Source organism: Hippocampus bargibanti, linkage group LG03 (assembly GCF_051943395.1).
Source record: "Hippocampus bargibanti isolate YZ-2025 linkage group LG03, ASM5194339v1, whole genome shotgun sequence".
NCBI lineage: Eukaryota > Metazoa > Chordata > Actinopteri > Syngnathiformes > Syngnathidae > Hippocampus > Hippocampus bargibanti.
In genome coordinates, this window is record NC_142736.1 from 11,618,523 (window position 1) to 11,645,682 (window position 27,160).

At 41.1% G+C, this 27,160-nt stretch overlaps 1 protein-coding gene across 3 annotated transcripts in view; it reads left to right on the plus strand.

Annotated features, from left to right (window-relative positions):
* Window positions 1-27,160, plus strand: part of mettl15 (methyltransferase 15, mitochondrial 12S rRNA N4-cytidine) — an 80,489-nt gene that overhangs the window by 47,175 nt on the left and 6,154 nt on the right. For 2 of the 3 annotated variants that reach the window (XM_088993223.1, XM_088993225.1), the window contains 2 exons: window positions 9,684-9,875; window positions 20,297-20,475. In XM_088993223.1, the coding sequence (XP_088849349.1) occupies window positions 9,684-9,875; window positions 20,297-20,475 (371 nt within the window). The remainder of the gene's footprint in view (window positions 1-9,683; window positions 9,876-20,296; window positions 20,476-27,160) is intronic. The other variant, XM_088993224.1, reaches the window with a different exon arrangement.

Below are 27,160 nucleotides of genomic sequence, written 5' to 3' on the forward strand. Positions count from 1 at the left end.
CTTTTCTCCCTGGAGCATCATTCTTGCACTTGGATCCCTCTCATTCACACACATATATTCCGTCTTGCTGCGACTGATCTTCATTCCTCTCCTTTCCAGGGCATATCTCCACATCTCTAGTTTCTCCGCCACCTGTTCCCCGTTCTCGCTACAGATCACAATGCCATCTGCAAACATCATGGTCCACGGAGATTCTTGTCTAACATCGTCTGTCAGCCTGTCCATCACCATAGCAAATAAGAAGGGGCTCAGAGCTGACCCCTGGTGGAGTCCCACCTCCACCTTGAATTCCTCTGTCACACCAACAGCACACCTCACAACTGTCTTACAGTCATGATACATGTCTTGCACCGCTCTGACATACTTTTCTGTCACTCCAGACTTCCTCATGCAATACCACAGCTCTTCTCTGGGCACCCTGGCATACGCTTTCTCCAGATCTACAAAGACACAATGCAATTCCTTCTGACCTTCTCTGTACTTCTCTATCAGCATTTTTAAAGCAAACACTGCAGCTGTCGTACTCTTTTTTTGGCATGAAGCCATACTGCTGTTCACAAATGTTCACTTCTGCTCTTAGTCTAGCTTCAACTACTCTTTCCCAGGGTTTCATTGTATGGCTCATCAACTTTATTCCTCTGTAGTTCGTACAACTCTGGACATCTCCTTTGTTCTTAAAAATGGGCACGAGTGCACTTCGTGTCCATTCTTTAGGCATCTGTTCACCATCTAAGATCTTGTTGAATAACCCAGTCAGGAACACCACCGCCACCTCTCAATGACACTTCCATACCTCGATTGGTAAATCATCAGGCCCGAGTGCCTTTCCCCCCTTCATCCTCTTCAGCGTCCTCCTCACTTCATCCTTGCTAATGTTTGCTACATCTTGGTCCACAACAGTCACATCTTCTACTCTTTGTTCCTTCTCATTTTCCTCATTCATCAATTCTTCAAAGTACTCTTTCCATCTTGGCATCACACTACTGGCACCTGTACAATACATTGCCATCATTATCCTTAATCACCCGAACCTGCTGCAAGTCCTTACCTTCTTTGTCTCTCTGTCTCGCCAGACTGTAAAGATCAGTCTCGCCTTCCTTGCTGTCCAGCCGAGCATACAAGTCATCATAGGCCTCTTGTTTGGCCTTTGACACCTTTACTTTAACCGTGCACTGCATCTCCTTGTCTACTTTCGTCCATCCTCTCAGTGTCCCACTTCTTCTTTGCTAACCTCTTTCTCGGTATACACTCCTGCACCTCCCCATTCCACCACCAAATCCCCTTATCTACCTTTCTTCTACTTGATACACCAAGTACTTTCCGACCTGTGTCTCTGATTATGTTCGCTGTAGTTTGCCAGTCATCTGGAAGGACCTCTTGCCCACCCAGTGCTTGTCTTACCTCCTTCCTAAATGTCATGCAACATTATTCCTTTTTCAACTTCCACCATTTTGTCCTCACTTCATCTTTTGGTTTCTTCATCTTCCTCAGTGCCAGCGTCATCCTACACACCACCAACCTATGCTGTCTCGCTACACTCTCACCAACCAGTACTTTGCAGTCACTGATTTCCTTTAGATGGCGCCGTTGACACAACATATAATGTACCTGCGTACTTCTGCCTCCACTCTTCTAGGTCACCCTATGTTCCTGTCTCTTCCAAAAGAAAGTATTCACAATAGCCATTTCCATTCTCTTAGCAAAGTCAACCACCATCTGTCCTTTAGCGTTCCTAATCAGGAGTCCAAACCTGCCCATCACCTCCTCATCGTCTTTGTTTCCAGCGCCAACATGTCCATTGAGGTCTCCACCAATTACAACCCTCTCACTTCTCGGGATGTTCTGTATGACTTCATCAAATTCCAACCAAAATTTCTCCTTTCCGCCAGCTCACATCCTACTTGTGGGGCATACCCACAAACAACATTGAACATCACGCCTTCAATTTCTAGCTTCAGACTCGTCATTCTATCAGATAATCTTTTTACTTATAAGACATTCCTAACAAACTCCTCTTTTAAGATAACCCCAACTCCATTTCTCTTTCTCTCCTCACCATGATAGAAAACTTAAACCCTGACCCTAAGCTTCTAGATTTGCTCCCTTTCCACCTGGTCTCCTGGACACACAGTATGTCTACCTTCCTTTTCTGCATCATGTCAACCAGCTCTCTACCTTTACCTTTCATTGTTCCTACATTCAAAGTTCCTACTCTTGGTTCTATACTCTTGGCATTCCATTTCTCTCTTTTCCTCCGGGCACACCTCCCTCCTCTCCTTCTTCGACCAACAGTAGTCAATTTTCCACTGTCACCCTGAAGGTCAACAATACCAATGGCGGCCGTTGTTAACCCAGGGCACGACCGATCCCGTATGGCACAGGTGTCAAAGTCAAGGCCCGCGGGCCAAACCCGGCCTGCCACATCATTTTTTTCGGCCCGTGAAAGCAAATCAAACTTGTTAAATTCCATGATGACAGCTAAAATCTGAGCCAAAATTTCATATTTTTGGATGTCAACCACAATAAAAGTCATTATTGTTGACTTAATATTTGAAAACGAGTTATTCATTAATTTGCTGTGTGCTCTATATGTAATATTTGAAGGGATTTAAACATTCTAATGGGTTCCCCAAATTCATAACGGCCCTCGAGAGGAAACCATAACTACAATGTGGCCCGCGGCAAAAAATGACTTTGACACCCCTGCCGTATGGGATTCAGAGGTTTGATTCACATATTTGTTTTGGCAATTTTTTTACGTCGGATGCCCTTCCTGACACAACCCTTGTATTTATCCGGGCTTGGGACCGGTACAATAAGACAGTGGCTTGTGGCTACAATTTGTAGTACGCTGTATACTATTTGAAATGATAAAAAAAACGCTAACAAGCGGAAATGCAGACAGCTTACTGCGCATGCGCAGTGATCTGGACCCCGACATATGACTAGGCTTTTCTGGTTTCAAAAATTGTACATATACATTCACTGGTATGTGAATGTATTGTGGTGTATTTCAAAATATTTTGTATACTTTGGAAATCTTGTTAAATCGAGCCCATACAGTTTAAAATTTGGCCCCTTTTCAGACATGTTTTTATTTCCCAGATGTATCCCTGCATTTAGTTTTCATGTGATCAATGTCCTGTTTCACGGTTCATGCACTATCACAAAAACCAAATTTCCTTATGAACGCTTTATCCTACAAACTTTTCGCCTTACAAACATTAAATTCGCGAGAATATAATTTTGGCATTCAAACAAACTAGTTGTCGACAAATGAACCAAACCACATAGCGCCACGGTGGCTGGTGGACTAGTTTTCGACAGATGAACACCAAACCACACGGTCGAACAGCACCACAGTGGCTGACGGACTAGTTTTTCTTCGCCCGTTCGAGTGCAGACGTGGTTTGCTATCGAGGGAAGTACTTTTGCTATTATTGGACAGAAAAAGACACCACCACAGGCTAGTGTTAAGCCGAAGAGAACACAAAAGAAAATTACGGTCGAACAGAAGAAGGAGATAATCGATGAACACGAATGAGATGTGCGTTTGTGTGACTTAGCGTCCCAGTACCAGTATGCTAAGTCAACCATTGCTACGTGTGACTCAGGGTTTTTCTGTGTTATTTAAGCAATGGTCTCAGGCAATAGAAGAGTTTGAAAAACTTCTGTTGATTTGGATTAACGAAAAGCAGCTCGCAGGGGAACGTGTGAGTGAGGATATTATCCCCGAGAAAGCACAACAACTTCTCTAGGACATCATCAAGTGGACACTACATCAACGACTATCACAAAGGTAAATAAAACGACTTTATTATATGGTACAGTTTATTTCTTTAATTACAATACAATAGCACATTTATTATACATAAAATAATGTATATTTTGTGTAGTTTTACGGCTTGTTTAGTACAAAATTATGTTTCATGGGGACCTGGGAAAGGATTATTTTCATTTTAATGGTTTCTTTGTCACGTTTAGCAAGGTGGTGATGGCGGGTGCAGATCCCAAAAAGCAGGCAGGAGGGAGCAGGAGGTTGTGTTTGACAAATTGTATTAAAATAAAGTCAGCAGGAACAAAATCTAAAACATCAAAATCTTCTGACTGGAAAAAAAATACAAAGTATCAAAAGAAAACCAAGATTAATAGTCCGCCAAGATTAAACAAACACATGCACTGCACACAATGCATACAATTGCATACAACAGCATACAATGTGTTCAACAGCATACAGTGACATTTAACAATTACCCGACACCGAATGGTCATGCCGGGGGTCCTTTTGAGTGTCACTGATTGGAAACGACCAGCACCTATGCAGGTGCAGGCGGGGCCGACAGCGCCCCCCGTTGGTCGCCAACCAGATCATGACATTCTTATGGAAAATAAATGTTTGGCGGGCAAACTTTTCGCTTTACACACGCTTTCTGGGAACCAATTAAGTTTGTAAACTGAGGTATCACTGTAGTTCTAAAAAAGTGCTGACAAACTGTCATTTAGCATTAATGGAAGGACGATTACAGTAACAATTATGGAATGACAAACTGAGGATCACTATTTGGTCAGCTTGAAATAATGATAGACTGACGATGACAAACACGTGGGCAGGCCATTGGCAACTGACAAATGACAGCCTGACAAATGCAACTGACACCCCCAATCTCTCCTCCCCCCGTGGTAACATGCTAACATTGTGGAACAACCTTTTGAAATATTTTATTTAACCTTTAAAAGAGCAACTAACCGGTTAAAGATGATTCTGATTTTGATTTAATTGATAGCGTTGAATAAACAATTAAAATTCAGCTGAGAATTAAAGCTAAAACTCATCTGTTCAAGGCCTCCAATAGTGAATAGAAATACAACATGATATTTATTGCTGTTTTGTCTGATGTGCGCGAGTGGGAGAGTTTTGATTACATTTATTTTTGCCCATAGTCTATTGTGTAGACTGGCCACATATATACTTTTTTAGCTTGGACTGAGGAAGGACAAATTGAAAATTTGAACAAGCACTTGTACACCGGTGTATTTCTGCGTGTTCTATGTTTATAACCGTCTGTTTTTTTCTTTCCTTGGATTGAAGATATTTTCATCACTGGTCCCCTGCTGAAAGCAATCAATCAGCATCTTGTCTTAGGCTTCAGTGACGCAGGTAACGCAACGGAGCAGGTCAACACAAGGGAGTATTTCTGGCATGATTTGTGAGGAGAAGCAGTATTTAGAACACAATTGTCTTCAGGCTGTAGAGTGTTGGCTTTTGATTAGCCTCCCCAAAATGTTTTTTGTTTTCAACAATATATTTTATTGTACAGTAACTTTGAATGACTCATTTGTATGTTCTAGTATGATCTCTTTGAACAACACATTCTTCTCAAGTTGATCCCCTAGGGGCACCCAGAAAAATATAGTAAGGTGATACAACCATAAATAGTTCAGAACTCTTAAGTAATTACGGATCCACACTTGGACCTTGGCACATACACTAATATAACTTGGCCTTTTTAATAATAAAAGACCTTACATAAGACATTTATGTATCCAACACTGTCTCGAACACATAAAGAAATGAATCATTTAAAGATGTTATGTAACTGTTTTGCATATTTTTAGAAGCCCATCAGCAATTTAAAAACATGATGTAGATGGTAATAAAATTAGTTTTTGTGTGCAGGTGGAATTCTCCTCATAGAAAACAGCACCATTTCTGAATTTGTAACTTCAGGTTGCTAGGATACAGCATAGCAACAAAAATGTTTGCATGAAATAGCGTCTTTGGCTTCTTTGAGATACTCGCGTCTCAATTTCACTTAGCTTATCGGCAACATAAACAAACAGTGCTGCAAAGTGATGCACAGAAAGATTAAACAAAAATAGAATCAAAAACCTTCATTGTCTGTGGATGGTACTAATGGAGCAAAAGTATAGTTCAGAAAATATAGTACTACGTTCCCATACTCAACTACATGCTCCGAAGCTGTGGCCATAAGTGACATGATATGCCACACCCACTTTTTGAATGGAAAATCAAATGCTTGTTGGTGTTGACAACACAACAGTCGTCAAAAAATAGTGCAGCCTTCACAAAACAGGATGAGTATTTGAAATAATTTGCTTTAGTATCAATTGTTCTATTGCAGGGGTCAAGAACCTATGGCTCGCGAGCCATATATGGCTCTTTTGATGATTGCATATGGCCCGCCGATAAAACTAAATACATATTCTGTTTTTTTCGCCGTTCATTTGCCGTTGGGGCTGCAGTTGGCGGAATGCGCAATTTTGACTGGATGACACTGACCTAGGTTGCCCGAAAGCGCCATTTTGATTGGATGAAACTGGCCGTCATGTTGAAACAGGTAAACGCACCTTTAAATGAGCCCAACAAGTGCACTTCAGCTTGAATGCACCGGAGCATTAGCCTTTGAGGAGACAAAATGTTCTGATTCTAATTTGCAATGAAACAATACCATCGGTGCCAGTCGAATTTCAATGACATTTTAACAAGCCCCATGTTAACGTTAGCATCAACATACTTCTGCGAGAAGTATATTGCAGATAGCAAGTGTGGAAGCTTATGAGCCGTGTGCAGGCTAGCAAGCAGTAACTTCGCCTCTGGACCGGCAAGTTGAATTTCATTCCGATCGTTTGCCTGGATTTTCATCAATCACGAGGAACGGAAAACCAGTCATGTTAACAGTGAGTACTATCACAAAGTTATTTTAAATAATGCACTCTGATATTTTGTTGAAAAGTGGGGGCACGTACGTGTTTGCGTGGGTGTGTTTGTATGTGCGCGCACGCCCGTGTGTGGGCGTGTGGCTCTCACTGAAAAACATTTCTAAATATTTTATTTTTATGGCTTTCTTAGTCAAAAATATTACCGACCCCTGTTCTATTGAATACGGGCAGAATTGTTTGAATTCACCTTTCCGATGAGACAGTATTGCCAGAACCACTGGCAAAATGTTAAAAGATACAGAGAGATTTTCTTTCTTACTTTTAATATTAAGATTATTACTCCTGTTGCTTTCTTGTGCCATCTTCTTTGATCACACAATGTTAAAAGGTCACATGAATTTTTCATGTGTGTGGCAGAAGGATTTCACCGTGCTTGCATGAGTAACTGACTGAATGTACATGGCTTTGCTCTGTCAGTTATTGGAAAGTCCTAATGGAATAGGTGATGCAGATACAAGGCTCCCAAAGAATCTCATGTTCATCTTTGAAATGTTCAAGAACAGAAATATGGAAAGTGGGTGCCGCTGTTTTTCTTCCCCATTAAATCTAGGGTCAAAGTAACTCAAAGCTTATGGAGGCTAAATATTAAAGAAATTGACTGCCTGTAGACTCAGCAGAAGCTTCTCTAGTTTTGTAACAAAAAAACATGTATGTTTCAGTAGCAATAGTTAATAAACATTGTCCTTACAGTATATTGAAGTCCAGCATGAATTATGTCTTTGTATGCCTAAAAGTATTATTAAACAAGGGTCAGTGCAGAGCACCAATGCGTATATGGAACTGTCGCGGCTTGGAATTGAACTGGATTCATTACAGGAGATGTGAGACAGTCTCTTTTGATTAACGGATGCAACAGCTTCGTGTTTGCTTTCAACATTTAGCTTGTAGCAGATGTGCACATTTCACCATGACGTCCTTGATCCAATTGTGAAACGGACGCTTTGATACTCTGCTCTTTCATCTAGAACTGCTTCATACAACAAAGAGGGTGCAGAAAGTGCTAAAGATTGAATGACCATCTCTGTCTTTTGTGTTGTGTCACATTATTTTTTTAGTTTTTGAGTTGTTGTTTGGACTTGAAGATGGCGCTGTGAGAGTGGCTGCTTTTACATTAGGTCCTGTATTTTGTTTTTCTACTTCTTCCATTCCTTTCCTTATTTTGATTGATTTGCTCCTTTGAAATGTAGATTTCTCCACTGTGAGATTACTAACGGATAGTCCAAACCAATGATCTATTTTGATAAAAGACCTCTTCATTTATTTATTGTAGCCGCTTAATATTTTACTTTCTTCCCAAAGGTTTTTGCCATTTACCCCTTCCCCCCATATTAGGGATGTCTAACTTATTTTTGTTGTGGGCCACATGGGAGTTACGGTTTCTCTCGGAGCGGCGTTATGACTGTATGCTGCATGTTACATACAGTACACAACAAACAACAAAAAGATAGATAACTAATTTAGACATGCTAAATCAAGAATAATGGATCATTCAACCATTTTAATTTTAAATTGATTTAGAAAATAGCAAGCATCTTGGAAGTTGACATACTCAAATTGCTTTCGTGCGCTACAGAAGAATACGTGCCGGGACAGATCTGGCTCCCAGTCCTTTTCTTTGACACTTGTGCTCTAAACAATCCCAAATTTGACATGATGCCCCGTAAAGCGAGCCATAGTAAGACAGACATTCGTCACAAGTCACTATTATTTGACTACGCTCTTGTGTCTGACCACCAGTTCTCGCGACGGCGACGTCCAGAATGGGACCAGTACGGGAGTCATTTATAATGGGTGTAGGAGGTGTTTTCACTGGGAGCGTGATGGAGAATAAGAATTTATCATATTTAAAAGTGCCGTGCTTTGCTGACCAACTAAACAATGGGCCCACAGTCAAAGCGCAGATGGCCACAGTAAATCTGAGTGAAACAGACACGGCAAGGTGAACTGTCGTCTCCATCTAGATTCTAGAAGGTCCGGCCTTGCACAGAATTTAGGGCTTTAGATACTCCTTTTTCACCAAAGTTATTTACGGCTTAAACATCCTGCACAAGCGCCAGATTACAAATTTATCAGTTCATGGAAAAGACAACCAATTAAAATGTCTATGTTTTACTGCTTGCAGCTGTTGGTGCTCAGAATGCCCAGAGGCGTGGCATTATAATCAAGAAAACTATGTTCTACTAATTTATCACTTTAATTTACATATACTATCAATAAATAGCTTGGCAGAGGGGCGCAGAATTCAGACGTATGTCATTTGATGACTGCGTCTCCTGCCGGCAGTGGGGACAATCTGTCTGGTTCCGAGTCTCTGTCCACGGTGTCTGACTGTCATATCTCTGACAGAGTGCGATAGGACTGAATTGTATATATTTTTTTAACTGTGGTTTAGGGGTGAGATTGGAATTTTTCTCTCTGGGAATGGAATAGGACGGGAGTGAAAGTGACTGGTTTTTTGACCCCAAAAGACATCCACAACATAGGAAAACCCCACATATTATAGTGGCCTATTCTTGTAACCAGGCTAAGGTGCACTTGTGTAAAAATCATGTTATCTTATCGTCATCCTGATAATGCCACACTTGTAAGGCGGTATGGATTATCTTGACAAAGGATAAATGCCCACATAACAAAAATTTGAACCAATTTGTGAAGAACATTTGAGAGAAATGCCTTGTGGTGTAAGTAGAAAATGTTTTAGATCTTGGAGCATGCATTTTGTTACAGTATCTCTGAATATATACACATTTCACTAATTGCTACTTAACCACTGCTCCTGTATACTTTTTAACACTGCACCTTATGTTATTTCATCGTGATTGAAAACAGCCATGGACCCTATTATTTGACCACGTTGTTATTAAAGACATCGCTGTCATAAAAAAACAACAACAGAAAATTCAATACTAATGCACAATTAACTGATGATCCCTTTTCTTTAGTGGCCGGGTAAAACCTTTACTTGGACTATTCAGCGAGCTTGAAGCCCTGCTCTCAACCATCAACTTTGAAGCAGGCAGTATTGATGCAGTGCTTTTGGATGCCGGCTGCTCTTCCATGCAGATGGATGATGCAGAAAGAGGCTTTTCGCTCAGCAAGGATGGGCCTTTGGACATGAGAATGGATGGAAAGAGGTGATGAATTTTAAAATTCACAAAATTGGCAACAAACTATGTAGCCATACATTTAATTTCCATATTTGGATCCTTGGTATCACATGACAGGTACTGGACTTCAATGGATATCTGGAATCCATAATCATAATTTATATTTACACATAAGACCCAATTTCTTATCTGTATTAAATATAATATAAAGACCAGAAAGTAAGAAAGACGGCATCCCGTGTGAGCCCAAAGCGGTCTGCATACTGCTTTGAGTTAACCAATGGTAGTTTTAGTGTCTGAAATAGTGTCTGCCCAGACCCCAGGGCGTGCAACTTTTCCGTTGGGCGTACAACTTACAAAACGTCTCAGCCCGGGTTGCCGACAAGTTCTTCAAGAAAAAAAAATATATATACAAATCTTAAAGGACAACCGACACCACTTTTTGGTTTCTAAAATACCAAAAACACGCTGGATGCTATTTTTTGTCAAATGCAAAACACCAATGAAAATGAAAGTGTCTGAAAACTACTTCAAATTGACGGGTTGCCTTGCTCGAGAATCAAAACAATGGCTTCAGATTCGGAGAAAATGCTTTCTTGTTACTTATCCAGTTATGAATATGATTCAAATACAGTAAAGTCGGATATATCGATAGTCCCGGTTATATCGATACTATTTCTATGCACGCACGGACAAAATTACATGCAAACAGCGTCGGATGTATCGATAGTCCCGGTTATATCGATATTTTTTCGGACTCCTTTGAATATCGATATAACGAGACTTTACTGTAGTTCTGAAGAGGAAAGCTTACATGTTTGCAATTGATTAAATAATTTATTCTGTGTCATTTTGAGGCATCTGGACAGAAATGTAGCACCAGAAGATGGCGCCAGAGCTCCGTGGAAATGGGCTGATTTGTCTCCTGGGAATATGTGTCAGTAAATATCAAATAGTAGTCTTCGTGCAACACACAACGATTCACCATCGTGTTATGTATTTTCCTTCTAATTTCGCCATCAACACGGATCAACACGAACTTTTCAGACCAAACAAAGTACCGCAAAATGCATTGTGTGTCCTTTCTCGGTAAGGGGCGTTCCTTCCATGACGTGACGTCAGGAATCGTCACCAACTTTAAAACAAGACTTCCTGAATGTTCAGCGCGAGTCTTAAAATGTAAAATATAGCTATATGCGGTGGAATCTTTGTAAAATACGCTCAGTAGAAGTCATTTGAAGCGATTTTACCAATTATGGACACAACTTGTCCGAAGGCGTCGGTTGTCCTTTAAAGCAAACGTTTGAACAAAGATTTCGAAATCTTCATTCGGTTTGGAAATGTCGGAATTTCGGTTTGTTTGGCAATTTGCATACTCGGCACAGCAGACAATCAGAAGCCTGCTTCGTGCTTCCATCCTTCCCAAGCGTTACAAGGTCGGTCGAGCATTTGCATATCATTTTCCAAAGTAGATGCACAGAACCTCAGCCCCAGAAGAAAGATTCAAAAAAGGCTAACAAAATTTATGACGCTACAAAACGTAAACGTACATTATACCGTGACTGTAAAGAGTACCTGAGAGTTTTGAAAGGCGCTTAGAAATTGAACGTACATTAAAAGCATCATGGAAAGAGGAGTTCACGTGGGTTGTAGCAGACGACGCAACGCAAACATTGCATTGTGCAAAATGCCGAACAGTGTATGGACAAACGACAACTGGAGCAAAATCATCAGCCAGGGATATTTACGATAAATTAAGCAAGGCAGCATTTGTGCTTGGTACAACCTTAATAAAAACAATCCTTAATACTTTGCAACAATGGTTTTTTTGCAATTAGTTGTCTTATTGTCTTTCAAGTTGTGAAAAATGGGGCAGGCATCTTTATGGCCAGGCAGGCAACTTTTTAGAGTTGTCTGCCCTGGTGTCCGGTAACGTTTTGTCATGAGTTTCAGACACTTGTACTTTCTATATTAAAGTTGTGAATTTGGTCTTCATGATAAGAATCAGAATCATCTTTATTGCCAAGTATGTAGAACATAATTCTTCGAGCAAGAGCCCAACTAACAGAAGCTATTGCAGATCCATTCATAAGAGTCTCTATATTGTACAGCATGTATTGATTTTCCACATAACCACACGGGGACACAAGCCAGTGTCTTATTGTGCCCAGGTAGAAAGGGAGCAAAGCTAGAAGCTTAGGGTCAGGGTTCAAGTTGTTCTATCATGGTATAGACAAAAAGAGAAATGGAGTTGGTGTTCTCTTGAAAGATAAGTTTGTCAGGAATGTCTTAGAGGTAAAAATAGAAATTGAAGGTGTCATTTTAAATGCTGTTAGTGGGTTTGCCCCACAAGTACGATGTGATTTGGTGGGAAGGAGACGTTTTGGTTGGACTTTGATTAACTCATACAGAACATCCCTAGTAATTGGTGGAGACTTCAATGGATATGTTGGCGCAGGAAACAAAGATGATGAGGACGTGATGGGAAGGTTATGACTCCAGATGCGGAACGCTGAAGGACGGCTGGTGGTTGACTTTGCTAAGAGGATGGAAATGTCTATTGTGAATACTTTCTTTCAGAAGAGACAGGAACATTAGGTGAGCTATGAGAGTGGAGGCAGGAGTACACAAGTAGACTACATTTTGTATCAACAGTGCCATCTGAAGAAAATCAGTGACTGCAAAGTAGTGGTTGGTGAGAGTGTAGCCAGACAGCATAGGTTGGTGGTGTGTAGAATGACGCTGGTAGTGTGGAAGATGAAGAAACCAAAGGCAGAACTGAGGACAAAATGGTGGAAGTTGAAAAAGGAAGAGTGTTGCATGACTTTTAGGAAGGACTTAAGACAAGCACTGGGTGGGCAAGAAGTCCTTTCAGATGACTGGCAAACTACAGCGAATGTAATCAGAAAGACAGCTCGGAAACTTGGTGTATTAACTGGAAGAACAGTAGATAAGGAGACTTGGTGGTGGAATGGGGAGGTGCAGGAGTGCATACAGAGAAAGAGGTTAGCAAAGAAGAATTGGGACACTGAGAGGACGGAAGAGAGTGGACAGGAGTACACCGAGATACAGCGCACATTGAAAGTAAGGGTGGCAAACAAAGAGGCCTACGACGACTTGCATGCGATGCTGAACAGCAAGGAATGAGAGACTGGTCTTTACATGTTGGCGGCACAGAGCGACAAAGATGGTAAGGACCTGAAGCAGGTTAGGGTGATTAAGGATAGACATGGTACTGTATTAACAGGTGATGATGGCAAGATGGAAAGCCTATTTTGAAAAATTGATAAAGGAGGAAAATGAGAAGGAACAAAGAGTAGATGATGTGACTGTTGTGGACCATGACATAGCAAAGATTAGCAAGGATGAAGCGAGGAGAGCGTTTAAGAGGATGATGGGTGGAAAGACACTCGAGCTTGATGGTTTACCAATGGAGGTATGGGAGTACCTCGGAGAGGTAGCAGTAGTGTTTCTGACTGGATGGTCAAACAAGATCTTAGATGGTGAGCAGATGCCTGGGGAATGGAGACAAAGTGTACTGGTGCCCATTTTTAACAACAAGGGAGAAGTGCAGAGTTGTAGTAACTACAGAAGAATAAATTTAATGAGCCATACAATGAAACTTTGGGGAAAGAGTAGTTGAAGCGAGACTAAGAGCAGAAGTGAACATTTGTGAGCAGCAGAATGACTTCATGCCAAAAAAAAAGAGTACGACAGATGCAGTGTTTGCTTTAAAAATGCTGATAGAGAAGTACAGAGAAGGTCAGAAGGAATTGCATTGTGTCTTTGTAGATCTAGAGAAAGCGTACGACAGGGTGCCCAGAGAAGAGCTGTGGCATTGCATGAGGAAGTCTGGAGTGACAGAAAAGTATGTCAGAGCGGTGCAAGACATGTATCATGACTGGAAGACAGTTGGGAGGTGTGCTGTCGGTGTGACGGAGGAATTAAAGGTGGAGTTGTGACTCCACCGGTGGTCAGCTCTGAGCTCCTTCTTATTCACTAAGATGATGGACAGGCTGACAGACGATGTGAGACAAGAATCTCCTTGGACGATGATGTTGGTAGATGACATTGTGATCTGTAGTGAGAGGTGGGAACAGGTGGGGGAGAAACTAGAGAGGTGGAGGTTTGCTCTGGAAAGGAGAGGAATGAAAATCAGTCGCAGCCAGACGGGATATATGTGTGTGAATGAGAGGGACCCAAGTACAAGACTGATTCTATAGGGAGAAGAGATGAAAAAGGTGCAGGATGATAAGTAATTGGGGTCAATTGTGAAGAGCAATGGAGAATGTGGAAAAGAGGTGAAGAAGCGTTTCCAGGCAGGCTGGAACGGCTGGTGAAAAATGTCAGGTCTGATGCGTGATAGAAGGGTTTCACCTAGGATGAAAGGAAAGGTGTATAAAACGGCGGTGAGACCAGCTATGATGTTTGGACCAGAGATAAAGATGTGAAGGTTTTCTTTGGGAGTGACCATGTTGAATAGGGTCCGGAATGAGTTTATTAGAGGGACCACTTACAGTGAGACTTCAACTTACGAACACTTTATCTTACGAACTTTTCGTCTTACGAACGTAAAATTTATGAAAATTAAACCTTAAAATACGCATTATTTTCATGATACCCACCACGGCTGGTGGAATAATCTTCGGCGGAAGACCATCAAAGCACACGACCTTCAGATCTGGCGGAGTGATCTTCGGCGGAAGCACACGACCGAACAGCGCGCCAGCCGGCGCTACTTTCCACACCACCTCTCATTGAATGCACACGTCGATCGCCTCCTTGGAGCTTTTTGCTGATAATTTTACTATGATAGGACCAAAAAAAAAACCACCACAGGGTCGTGTTCAGCCCAAGAAGACACAAAATAAAATCACAGTCGCTGAGAAGGAGATCATTGAAAAACACGAACGAGGTGTGCGTTTGTGTGATTTAGTGGCCGACCACGGCTATGCTAAGTCAACCATTGCTACTATTCTCCGGAACAGAAATGCCATCAAAGGTGCGTCTGTTGCAAAAGGTGTTTCCGTGCTCTCAAAGTCTCGGGCAATCGAAGAAGTTGAAAATCTTCTGTTAATTTGGATTAACGAAAAGCAGCTATCCGGCGACAGCGTGAGTAAAGCTGTTTTATGCGAGAAAGCACGGCTAATTCATGCCGATATCGCCATGCGCCAACCTGGAAGTTCGGCGCTTATTCAGGAGCCGACAACGGATCGTTCGAGAACATCTGAGGGCGAGGAGGAGATATCTGCAGCATCAATTGAGCTCATAAAGGCAATGTTGGCATAGTGGAATGATGTGCAGGCTTTTACCGAACAGTTCCATCCAGAAAAGACTGTGGCTATGACAATCATCAACATGATGAACAATAATGTGATGCCTCAGCTTCGTAAGACCTTACAAGTCAGAAAGCAACAGGTGTCAATTAAGAGGTTTTTAATCAGCAAAAATGATGAGGAGTCTGCAAAGAAGCAAAGAAGAGAAGCCACACCGGAGGTTAAGTTACCAACAGTCCTTATGGAAGGTGACTCTCCTTCCATAAGCCATCAACGACCATCAAAAAGGTAAATAAAACTTTATTTTACAGCACCGTTTATTTCTTTAATTACAGTCCTCATGTAATGTGCCTCTCTTTCCAAACAGCAATTCCCTTTGACCTTTGACCTCCAACGCCATTCCATCAAGCCATCAATGACCATCACAAATGTAAATAAAGTGACTTTATGATACAATGCAGTGTATTTCTTTCATTACTATACAATATCACATTTATTATACATAGAATAAAGTATGTTGTGTGTAGTTTTAAGGCTTATTTAGTTGAAAAGTATATTTTATGGAAACCCGGGAGTGGTTTATTCCCATTTTAATGGTTTCCTATGGGAACATTTTTTGTTAGATACACACTTTTCGCCTTACACACTCTGGGAACCAATTAAGTTCGTAAGTTGAGGTCTCACTGTATATTTGAGGTTTTGGAGAGAAACTCAGAGAGGCCAGACTGAGATGGTTTGGATATGTCGAGAGGACAGAGAGTGACTATATCAGAAGAAGGATGCTGGGCCTTGAACTTCCAGGCAGGAGACCGAAAGGAAGACCTAAGCGGAGGTTTATGGATGCTGTCAAAGATGACATGAAGGTAGCTGGCGTGAAAGCATGGGCTAAATCCGGTTAGATGGAGGACACTTATTCGCTGTGGCAACCCCTGAAGGGAAAAGCCGAAAGGAAAAGAAGAATTGATTTTCATTGAATAAAAAAAAATGATTCGTTGTTACCTGTCAGCCATATTACAGTCAATGGTACATATATTATATACTTCAACCTTTTTTAGGCTCATACAAAAATAGGTTTAATCTTGGCAAAATCACATTGAAGATTATTTTGATGCCATGGAATAACTGTGGGGGAAATATCTGATAAGTGACGATCCCTTTTCCTGTTCTGTAAGTGTTGATTACAAGATGAAACACAAGGTCACGGTGGTTTTGAGTATGCTTTCTATTCTTATCAAGAGCTCTTAATTAACATGTGATGAAATGTGGAAATTACAAGCCAACTTGTGTAAATATAATTATCATAAATCATGTCACCCAAATGTGTGTTATGATTTTCATATATATGAATACGTGAAGTGGATGTCATATTTATTTTTATGATTTATTCTCCCCCCACCCACAATTAAGAACAGGAACACGGAATACATAAGAAGCGAATGAAGTAATTGACACTGTGTCAATCACATCAAGATTCCCAGAAAGTCTAAACAGTCAAATGGCAAGTTCTGATCGCTTATCAAGTTTAGCATACAGTCTTGAAAGCAGCTACAATGCAACAGAAAGCGAATTTGAAAGAAGCTGCAGCACCCGAACAGGAAGACAGGCTTAAAGCAACAGAATTTATGCTTCCAACGACCGAAGCAAAAGCATAGCACGTTAAAGAAGCAACACTAGAATGGGAAGCCGATCTTGAAGCAGCTAAAGCCGTAGGAATCGAATAGGGTGCAAAGAAGGGATCAGAGTAAACTTATTGTGATATACGTATGCATATTAAAGTCATAAATATTCCAACACACGAAAGAGAATTGTCAAGGATGAGCCAAACAATTTTGCAATAAAAAAAGAATACAAGAACATTGCGAATCATTGCAATGGCACCTACTGAACACTCAAACTATTCTGATGCACACTTAGTAAGAAATCACAACAGCACTAAGATAATTGCCGTTGTCTGACAATGTCAAAATGATAAGGCAACTATCTCTCTCAACTTTGGAATCACAAACCATTGATGTTTCCAAAGGAAAACTATTGGAATATAATCCTTAGTGTCATTCCAATCATTGTGTAGGGAGATAAACTGATATCAACAAAGCTCTTTGATACTTCATGGAACAATACACATGTGGAAAGTCCAGAGATTTAGTAAGGTGCTGTTTATATATAGAACCAGATGACAGATACTGCGAAGCGCTCTTAGAGGAATATTTTTGAAATGCTTGCACTATTGCTCCAGCATACACCAATAACGCATTGATTTGACCTTCCATAAAGACAGATGATAGTGAAGCCTTACTTACTGTCAGATCTAGATTACATGGATGAGTTGGATAATGTCACAAACGCACAAGCCGTCATCAATAAACTTCCCTACGAATTGAGAAAAAATGGGACATATTACACTTTTTCATGGCTTGTATATCAAGACAGTACCTGTAGTTGAATATCAGGAGTGTATGCCCGTCCTTCAAGAGTGAAATTAAACAATTCAATAAATCGTGTTCTGCTCTTGCAATGAAACTATGGGAAATAGCAGTTGAAACTAGACTAAGAGCAGAACTGAACATTTGTGAACAGCAGTATGGCTTCATGCCAAAAAAAGAGTACCACAGATGCAGTGTTTGCTTTAAGAATGCTGATAGAGAAGTACAGAGAAGGTCAGAAGGAATTGCAATGTGTCTTTGTAGATCTGGAGAAAGCGTATGACAGGGTGCCCAGAAAAGAGCTGTGGTATAACATGAGGAAGTCTGGAGTGACAGAAAAGTATGTCAGAGCAGTGCAAGACATGTATCATGACTGTAAGACAGTTGTGAGGTGTGCTGTCGGTGTGACGGAGGAATTCAAGGTGGAGGTGGGACTCCACCAGGTGTCAGCTCTGAGCCCCTTCTTATTTGCTATGGCGATGGACAGTTGCAAATTTCCCCATTGTGGGACGGATAAAGGTTTTGTGATTCTGATTCTGATTCTGACAGGCTGACAGACGATGTTAGACAAGAATCTCTTTGGACCATGATGTTTGCAGATGACATTGTGATCTGTAGCGAGAAACGGGGAACAGGTGGCGGAGAAACTAGAGATGTGGAGATATGCCCTGGAAAGGAGAGGAATAAAGATCAGTCGCAGCAAGACGGAATATATGTTTGTGAATGAGAGGGATCCAAGTGCAAGAGTGATGCTCCAGGGAGAAAAGATAAAGAAAGTGGAGGATTTTAAGTACTTGGGGTCAACTGTCCAGAGCAATGGGTAGTGTGGAAAAGAGGTGAAGAAGCGTGTCCAGGCAGGCTGGAGCGGCTGGAGAAGAATGTCAGGTGTGATATGTGATAGAAGGGTTTCGGCTAGGATGAAAGGAAAAGTGTATAAAACAGTGGCGAGACCAGCCATGATGTTTGGACTGGAGACAGTGCCACTGACAAAAAGACAGGAAGCAGAGCTGGAGGTAGCAGAGCTGAAGATGTTGAGGTTTTCTTTGTGAGTGACCAGGTTGCATAGTATCATGAATGAGTACATTAGAGGGACAACTCGTATTAGAGGCTTTGGAGAGAAAGTCAAAGAGGCCAGACTGAGATGGTTTCGACATGTCCAGAGGAGAGAGAGTGACTATATCAGGAGAAGGATGCTGCGCCTTGAACTGCCAGGCAGGAGACCGAGAGGAAGACCGAAGAGGAGGTTTATGGATGTTGTCAAAGAAGACATCAAGGTAGGTGGTGTGAGAGAAGAGGATAAACAAAACCGGGATAGATGGAGGACATTGATTCGCTGTGGTGTTCTGCTCTTGCCCCACTGTCGATGACAAACACCCCCACAAAAGGCTTCTCTGCCCATGATGTGACCAGGTTGTCTGGGTTAAGATTCAGAGCCACTTTACGTGACAGGCGGGCCACATTGTCCCTAATTTTATGCTGACATATTAACATGCAGTCACCCACATCCACCGCAAGTTTGACATCCATGCTAACAAAGGTAAACAGAGCTGCCTTTCGTTATTTGCTTATACAGATTAGCATGAGCTTTTCGTCTCAGCTTTTGAGAATGTCTTTACTCAGTGAAGCTGTGCCGAGGCAGAATTGTGTTTGGTAATGTGTCCATGCCACACATAAACACAGCGTAGAAGATAGGTAACATCCAACTTACGACCACCCGTACTTAACGACCACGACCCCAAGACCCTATTTTTTTATCTGATTCTAAGCCTGGCACCGCAACGCGCTAGCAGCCGGGCAACACGTACAACAATTTTGGCCAGCCAGCCAGCATCTCACTCTCGCACAGCAATCGACCGTGTGATGGCACCGGCGCGGCGAGGACGATAGCCAAGGTGTGTGGGCGTCGGCGCACGGGACCATCGCGACGACAACGCCGCGGTGTCGCCGCCACCTCTTTGAGACAGTTCATTCTGCTTCGGAGTGAGGTGGCGGGACGGTCGAGGTGGCGAGTTGGTCGTGTCGGGCCGCACGTCGACGCAAAGAGCGGGGTAAAGCCGGGGAGATGGCAACCGGTATAACAATGGCGAACTAGACCCACGCCCGCCGGCCCCCGTGGCGTCCAAATCAGGTCGTTTGCAACATTTTGAATGCATTTTGACTTACGACCGTTTGGTCAGAACGAAACCCGATCGTAAGACGGATGTTACCTGTTGAAAGTATTGCTTCCACTTGTAAAAATCCATGTTTTCTTCATGCGCTCATCTTTTGATTCCCAACTAAAGTTGTTTCCACAACTTTGGCTTTCCCACTTTGGGCTCTCTATTTGAAAGTTCTGTTGCCCACTAGTTCAACTTTTCCTCATCAATGGAGTAAATTCAAAACGTCTAGAAATATGTCATCTCTACAAGGATGTCTTCGGGAATAGTTGATTGGAGATGGATAAAGGGTTGATACTCAAATATATTTACATCATTATTTGCAAAATTATATTAAACGATCATGTAATAATAATGATTCTGTTCCAAATGTTTCCACCTCATAATTCAGATTTCATTGTTTAGTATAGCAGTTGTTATAATCTTGTCTCTCCATTGATGATTAATATTTAAATCTAATGAATGTTGGAAAAAATATTAACATACATATCAGCCATGAAGATGTTCTGCCATATCCCACATTTCACAGGATTCACTGCTGTCAGCAAACCTGTGACGTTTCTCAATTTAATTGGTTTTCCCTTTGTGCGTAGGTTCTCTGACATGCCCTGTGCTGCTGACGTGGTGAACACCTTAGATCAAGAGGCTCTTGCTTCCATCCTTGCTGCATATGGTGAGGAGAGACATGCCAGAAAAATAGCTTCAGCCATTGTGGAAGCACGGCGTGTCAACTCCATCACCCGGACACAGCACCTTGCAAGTGTGATTGCAGGTAGCGACTCATTAATCTGATCAAATCCCACTGTTTTATCAAGGCTATAGAATAAACCACAAATAAACCACAAATTTTGTTCAAAGTCATTTCCTGATGGAAAATTTCAGAATCCCTGAACAATCATCTTCAGACCCTTCATTGTCTTCTCTCTTTCTCTACTTTTCGATTTAAAAGTAGCATTGACGAAAATCATGAATCGGACTAAATTGTAGTCAATGCCCCAAATTGACACTACATTTTGAGTAGGTACATCTTAGATTGAATCATGTGAATTAAGTTTTTTTATTTTTTTGCCATTTCTCCCTACCTCCACCGTTTCTCTCTGCTCGCATGCAGGAAATGTGGCATATCTCATACAAGCTCAAATGACACATTTTATTTGTTCGCATTCTGTTTGTTCACTGTTTTGTTTCTTTGCCTCTTTTGTTAAAATTCCTCTAACATTTGAGGTGCTGAATGAGTGAAATGTTGTACTCAATAGTTATTGCACAGAGCAGCATGTGCGTCAGCGGCACCCTGGGAGAACAGGTGTGGGTAAGAGCAGCCGTCTGATATCTTCTGAAGAGCAACAGCAAATCACTGCCTCTGCTTATTTGAACCAATCCAAATTAGTCTTTATTAAAGCAAGTTTCACCAGGGGCTCTGTGACCAATTGTGCCATAAATGCTGACAACAAAAACATGTCATTTGAGGGGGAATAACATATTTATGAAATTTAGCTTGTGCACCTGCACACACTTCAACAGTGAGATATACGGAGTACAAACATGAAATTCAGACTTGTTTCCTTGACTCCTCATGCTGATTTTTTTCTCTTTCATCTTGCATTTTTTATGTAGAATAAATTTAAATTTATTGTTGTTTAGCTTCGAAGCATTCATCCATCCATCCATCCAGCCGTCCATCCATCCACGTACCATCCCTCCACCCAGCCATCTTTTTGTTTTCAACACAGCTTATCCTGAACTGTGTCGCAAGGAGGACCTCTGGCGCAAAGCAAGCTATGCCCTGAAATAGTCGACAGTCAGTCGCAGGGCAATATTGAGACAAATAACCATTCACACATTTTCATGTGGCCTGTTTTGCGTTTGCAAGATGTAGATGATTACAAAAAATGGTGGTTTAAAATAGGTCAATTTTGTTTTAAATCAACCAACTGCAGCATCGAGAGCAATTGCATCGCAAAACTAGAAACACAAAAAATTAGCACAATAATGAAAATTGGATTCAACTAAATCAATTTTCCATGCATTTTGATGACATAAAATGTTTTGTGTATTTGTTTTTGATTATTTTCACATAAGTACTGAAAAACACATCACCTTTCTAGCATTTTAAGCACATTTGTCATGACAGGAATAAGAGTTGTGGATGTGGCTCGATCTTGCACTCGTAAACAAAATGTCACATTGACAAATTTGAAGCCGAGAGATGGTTCATCCTTACAGACTGCACCGATCTTCCTGTCAAACACCTGCTCCATCTTCCCCTCACTAATGAACAAGAGACAACATCCTCAAACTCTTTTTTGGGTACGATCTCATCCGCAACCAGAAGAGAGAGCACTGAAACTTTTGTGTCTGAGGACCATGGTCTCAGATTCTGAGCAGTTGCTTTTCATCCCAAACGCTTCACGCGCAGCTGTGAACCACCCCAGCAGCTTGATGAGTCAAATTGAGGAACATCAGAGCCATTTGTTATTTGAATATTTATGATTTTGCCATGAAAGTAATGAAATATGCCTATCTATCTATCTATCTATCTATCTATCTATCTATCTATCTATCTATCTATCTATCTATCTATCTATCTATCTATCTATCTATCTATCTATCTATCTATCTATCTATCTATCTATCTATACATACAGTGAGACCTCAACTTACAAACACCTTATCTTACAAACTTTTCGTCTTACAAACGTCAAATTTATGAAAATTAAACCTTATAATAAGCACTATTTTCATAATACACACCTACCACGGCTGGCGGAGTGATCTTCGGCGGAAGCACACGACCGAACAGCACCAGAGGTCAAGTTACCAACCGTCCTTATGGAAGGTGACTCTCCTTCCATAAGCCATCAATGACCATCAAAGAGGTAAAACATTTACAGCACAGTTTATTTCTTTAATTACAGTCCTCATGTAATGTGCCTCTCTTTCCAAACAGCAATTCCCTTTGACCTTTGACCTCCAACACCATTCCATCAAGCCATCAATAACCATCACAAATGTAAATAAAGTGACTTTATGATACAATGCAGTGTATTTCTTTCATTACAATACAATAGCACATTTATTATACATAGAATAAGGTATGTTGTGTGTAGTTTTAAGGCTTATTTAGTTGAAAAGAATATTTTATGGAAACCCGGGAACGGATTATTCCCATTTTAATGGTTTTCTATGGGAATTTTTTACACACTTTTCGCCTTACACACTCTGTCTGGGAACCAATTAAGTTCGTAAGTTGAGGTCTCACTGTATATATATATATATATATATATATATATATATATATATATATATATATATATATATATATATATATATATATATATATAAAACATATTTCATCCGAACAATCAAAACAAATATTTTAATACAAGAAAGCCAACCGGCCAATAATTCTGTTCAGTTATGCCCTCGATACTTGGTCGTGACTGCTTCAATGTGACGTGGCACGTAGGCAATCGGCCTGTGGCATTGCTGAGGTGTTAGAGGTCTTCAATGCTTCTAGAGTGCCCACAGACACCAGAGAGTTCTAGAGTTACGGACATCCACATTGATTGATTACCTCTTCACGATGTACCACAGATTTTCGTTGGGGTTCAGGTCAGGAGGGTTGGCAGGCTAGCTGAGCACAGTAATATCATGGTCAGTTACCATTGGTTTTGGCACTGTGATCAGCTGGCAGGCCATGCTGACCAATGAAATACTCATCTCCATTAAGGTTTTTAGCAGATGTAAGAATGAATTACCCCAAAATTTACTCCCAGCTTTTTGCATTGACTCTGCCCTTGATAAAATACAGTGGAGCAGGAGCTGGCATTGCACCCCAGACCACCACAGACTATGGGTACTTGACACTCGACTTCAGGCATTTTGTCATTCTCTTTTCTCCAGTCTTCCTCTTGACTTGCTGGTTGTCTTTAGCCAGGGTCAGCTTCTGCTGCTGTTTCTAGTTCAGAGGTGGCTTTACCTGGTGAATGTGGCACCTGTAGCCCATTTCCTGCACACACCTGTGCATGATGGTTCTGGATACTTCCACTCTAGACTCAGTCCTCTGGTTCCACTGGTCCGCCAAGGTTTGAAATTGGCCCTTCCCAACAATTTTCCTCAGGGTCACGTCACCTCTTCTGGTTTTGCAATGTTTTCTGCCACTCTTTTTCCTGCCCACAGACACCAGACCAGAGATAAAATGTTATTCCACGTTACAGTTTCCATACCTTTCTTCCTAATGAGAAGGCATGGTGGTGGAATTGAGACCGTTTAAGGATTCTCCCCACCAATTCACAATGTTGTTTTTTTTTCAATCTGGTATGTACAAAACAATCTATTTTATCGCTAATATTTTATAGGATAACTATCTTAACACACACAAAGCGATTTGCTGCGCACTCAAACCCAAATTATTAGTTAGTCATTGAGGTCTGCACAAGATATTGTATCTTCCACAGCCATTTTGCTCGTGATTTTTATGGACATTTTTTTTCTCTCCCTGATCCCCAGTACTTGATTTTTATTTGTCATCCGAAAAGCAACATTGGTCTTTTTCTCTCCTGGTCTTGTTCTAACACCAGATGACACAACAAAGGGTAACTTTTATAGAGCAACTGAGAACCACCATCTGCAGTCAAATGCAAACAATCAAATGCTATCTACCCAAGATGGTGAGTGAAAAAACAAACAAACATCCACATTGTAAGTGAATTCACATGCAACCAACCTACACATATCATTGCTGTTCTCTTAGCACGCATGGTAAGCTCTCCTTTTCTCCATGGATCTGTATCTTGAACCAAAGATAAATTAGAGAGGTGAAAAGAGCACGTGGCTTGGTGAAGGGAGACTTGGGCTTGGTCTCTCAGTGCAGTCATTGTATTGATTGCAGTGTGACTCACACCTTAGGGTGTTTAGTGCAGGAGAGAGAAATGCCACATCACTCACTTCCCTATTTTTTTGCAGTTTGTCTTAAAAGGTCTTACATGCGCCTTTATATTAAAATTATGTAAACTTCTACCACACAAACCAAGACATGTTTTTTTTATTAGAAATTGAAAACCAAAATGTTTGATTTACAGCAGGGGTCTCAAACTCCGGTCCTCAAGGTCCTACATGTTTTCCAAGTCTCCCTGTTGCAACACATCTGAGGCATTTTCAGAAAGTCCCGCCCCAAGTTCGTGACGTCACGCCAAGACGGTTTGCATTGCTGGAGAATCGAAACAATGGCTTCAGATTCGGAGAATATGCTTTCTTGTTACACATCCAGTTATGAATATGATTCAAATAGTTCTGAAGAGGAAAGCATACATGTTTGCAATCGATTAAAGAATTTATTCCGTGTCATTTTGAGGCATCTGGACTGCAATGTAGCTTCCCAGAAAAGAGGCACAAAATGGCGACCTCCTGTGGCCACCTCCGTTTCCCCAGGCTGATAAATTCCTTATATGGAGCTTGGGCGCCTTCTTCTGGCGGCTTTTGGGTGCAACACAAGGTTTTCAGACCAAACAAGTACAACAAAATACATTGACGTGATGGAAGGACTGCTACAATGTGTCTTTTTTTTGGTCAGCGGCGTTCCTTTAGTGACGTCACGTACGGACTCGTCACCAACTCAAAAACAAGACTTCCGGAATATTCAGCGCGAGTCTTAAAACGTAAAATATAGCTATATGCGGTGGAATCTTATTAAAATACGCCCAGTAGAAGTCATTTGAAGCCATTTTACAAATTATGGACACAACTTGTCCGGAGACGTCGGTTGTCCTTTAGATCTGGTACATTATCTTTTGGCATCGTGAATTCTAACTTATTGTAACTTATAAAAGGCAGGTTCACATTCAGCAGCAAACTTTGTCCTGATGGGGCTTCCCTTCAGGATGGTTCTCATAGAATTCCATTGTTATTTCTTTCATGTATTCTTTAACTTTGTTTTATAGCTCATCTGAACAAGTCATACGTACTTAGAAACCCAAAAGATAGGAACAGTGTGTTACCAGCTTGAAAGGACACATATGTAAAAAAAATATGAGCTATTAAAAGGAAGTTGACTTGACTCAGCATTTTGTTAAATTGGAATGCAAAAATGAACTTCAGGTATTTTCTGATGAAAAATAGTTCACTCAAAAACAACTTCTTGAAAATAATACAAAATAGTTTGTTTCCAATCATGAGGTGAAAATGAATATCTGGGTAATAATATCTATCCATCCATCCATTTTCTGATCTGCTTATCCTCATCGGTTGTCTTTGGGCAGCAGGCAGGCTATACCCTGAATTGGTTGCCTGCCAGTCACACGCAACACAAAGACAAAACAACCATTCACACTCACAATCACACCTTGGGCCAATTAATAGCGGTGGTTCTTAACCTGGGTTTGTTCAAACCCTATGGGTTCTGAGAGTCGTCTCGGGTTCAACAGAGCCTCCGCCATTGAGGGTAGATGATCACATGACATTGCTTGTCCAATCAGTGCTGTGGGAAATTGAGTTTGCTCAGTAATCACTTGTGTGACTGTCTTGATAGACTGTCGTATAATTAAAAAAAAAAAGTATACAGTGGTACCTCGGTTTTCGAACGACTCACACTTCGAACAAATCGGAGTCCGAACAAAATATTCGAGATATTCTCGCTTCGTAGTTCGAACAACAATCGGAGTTCAAACGCCCGTACGACGCGTGAGTGTGTACGCGAGGGCGGGATGCTGAGCGCCGCACAGGTGTATCGCTCTGTTCGTGACCAACTGTTGTCGCTAGCGGACGTGCTGCGTTTTGCTCTCGCGTTTAATACAGGTGTACGAAGAGTTTTAGCCCCTAATCATCATGCCTCCAAAGAAAATAAGTGCTGCTATAAGTGAAAAAAGAAAAGTAGTGCATACAACTATTGCATTTAAGAAAGAAATAATCGCAAAATATGAAGGAGGTGTGCGAGTGTCTGATCTGGCTAGGGCAGGGGTGCTCACACTTTTTTAAGCAAGGGAGCTACTTTTGAAATGACCAAGTCAAAATGATCTACTCATTATATTTCTTGAGAAATATAGTGAAGATTATTGCAATTTATGTTGATATGTATCCGCATGTGTTGCACAACACAACATAATGATGTCAATTGTTTGCCATTACCTGAGTTCACTCTGATAACTGGCAGACGAGACAACCGCACTTGAAAATGTCATCGTGAAAAAAGTCATCCTCTCATTCCATATGAGAATGGATATGTTTTTTCTTCTTACTTGCTCCAGCTCTTCCACTTTTTTATACTCTGTCTTACGTTTAAGGGGAAAAACCGAGCGAAAAATTTGAATGTAACTAACGACATTGTTTTTCACTTTGCAACGAAGGGGCGTTGTTTGAGCTCGCAGTGAGTCTCTCAATGAGATGTCATTTTATTGCTTCTCAGTTCCTGACAATGTCACATCACCTTGTCTTGCGATCTACCAATAGTACCATGGAGATCG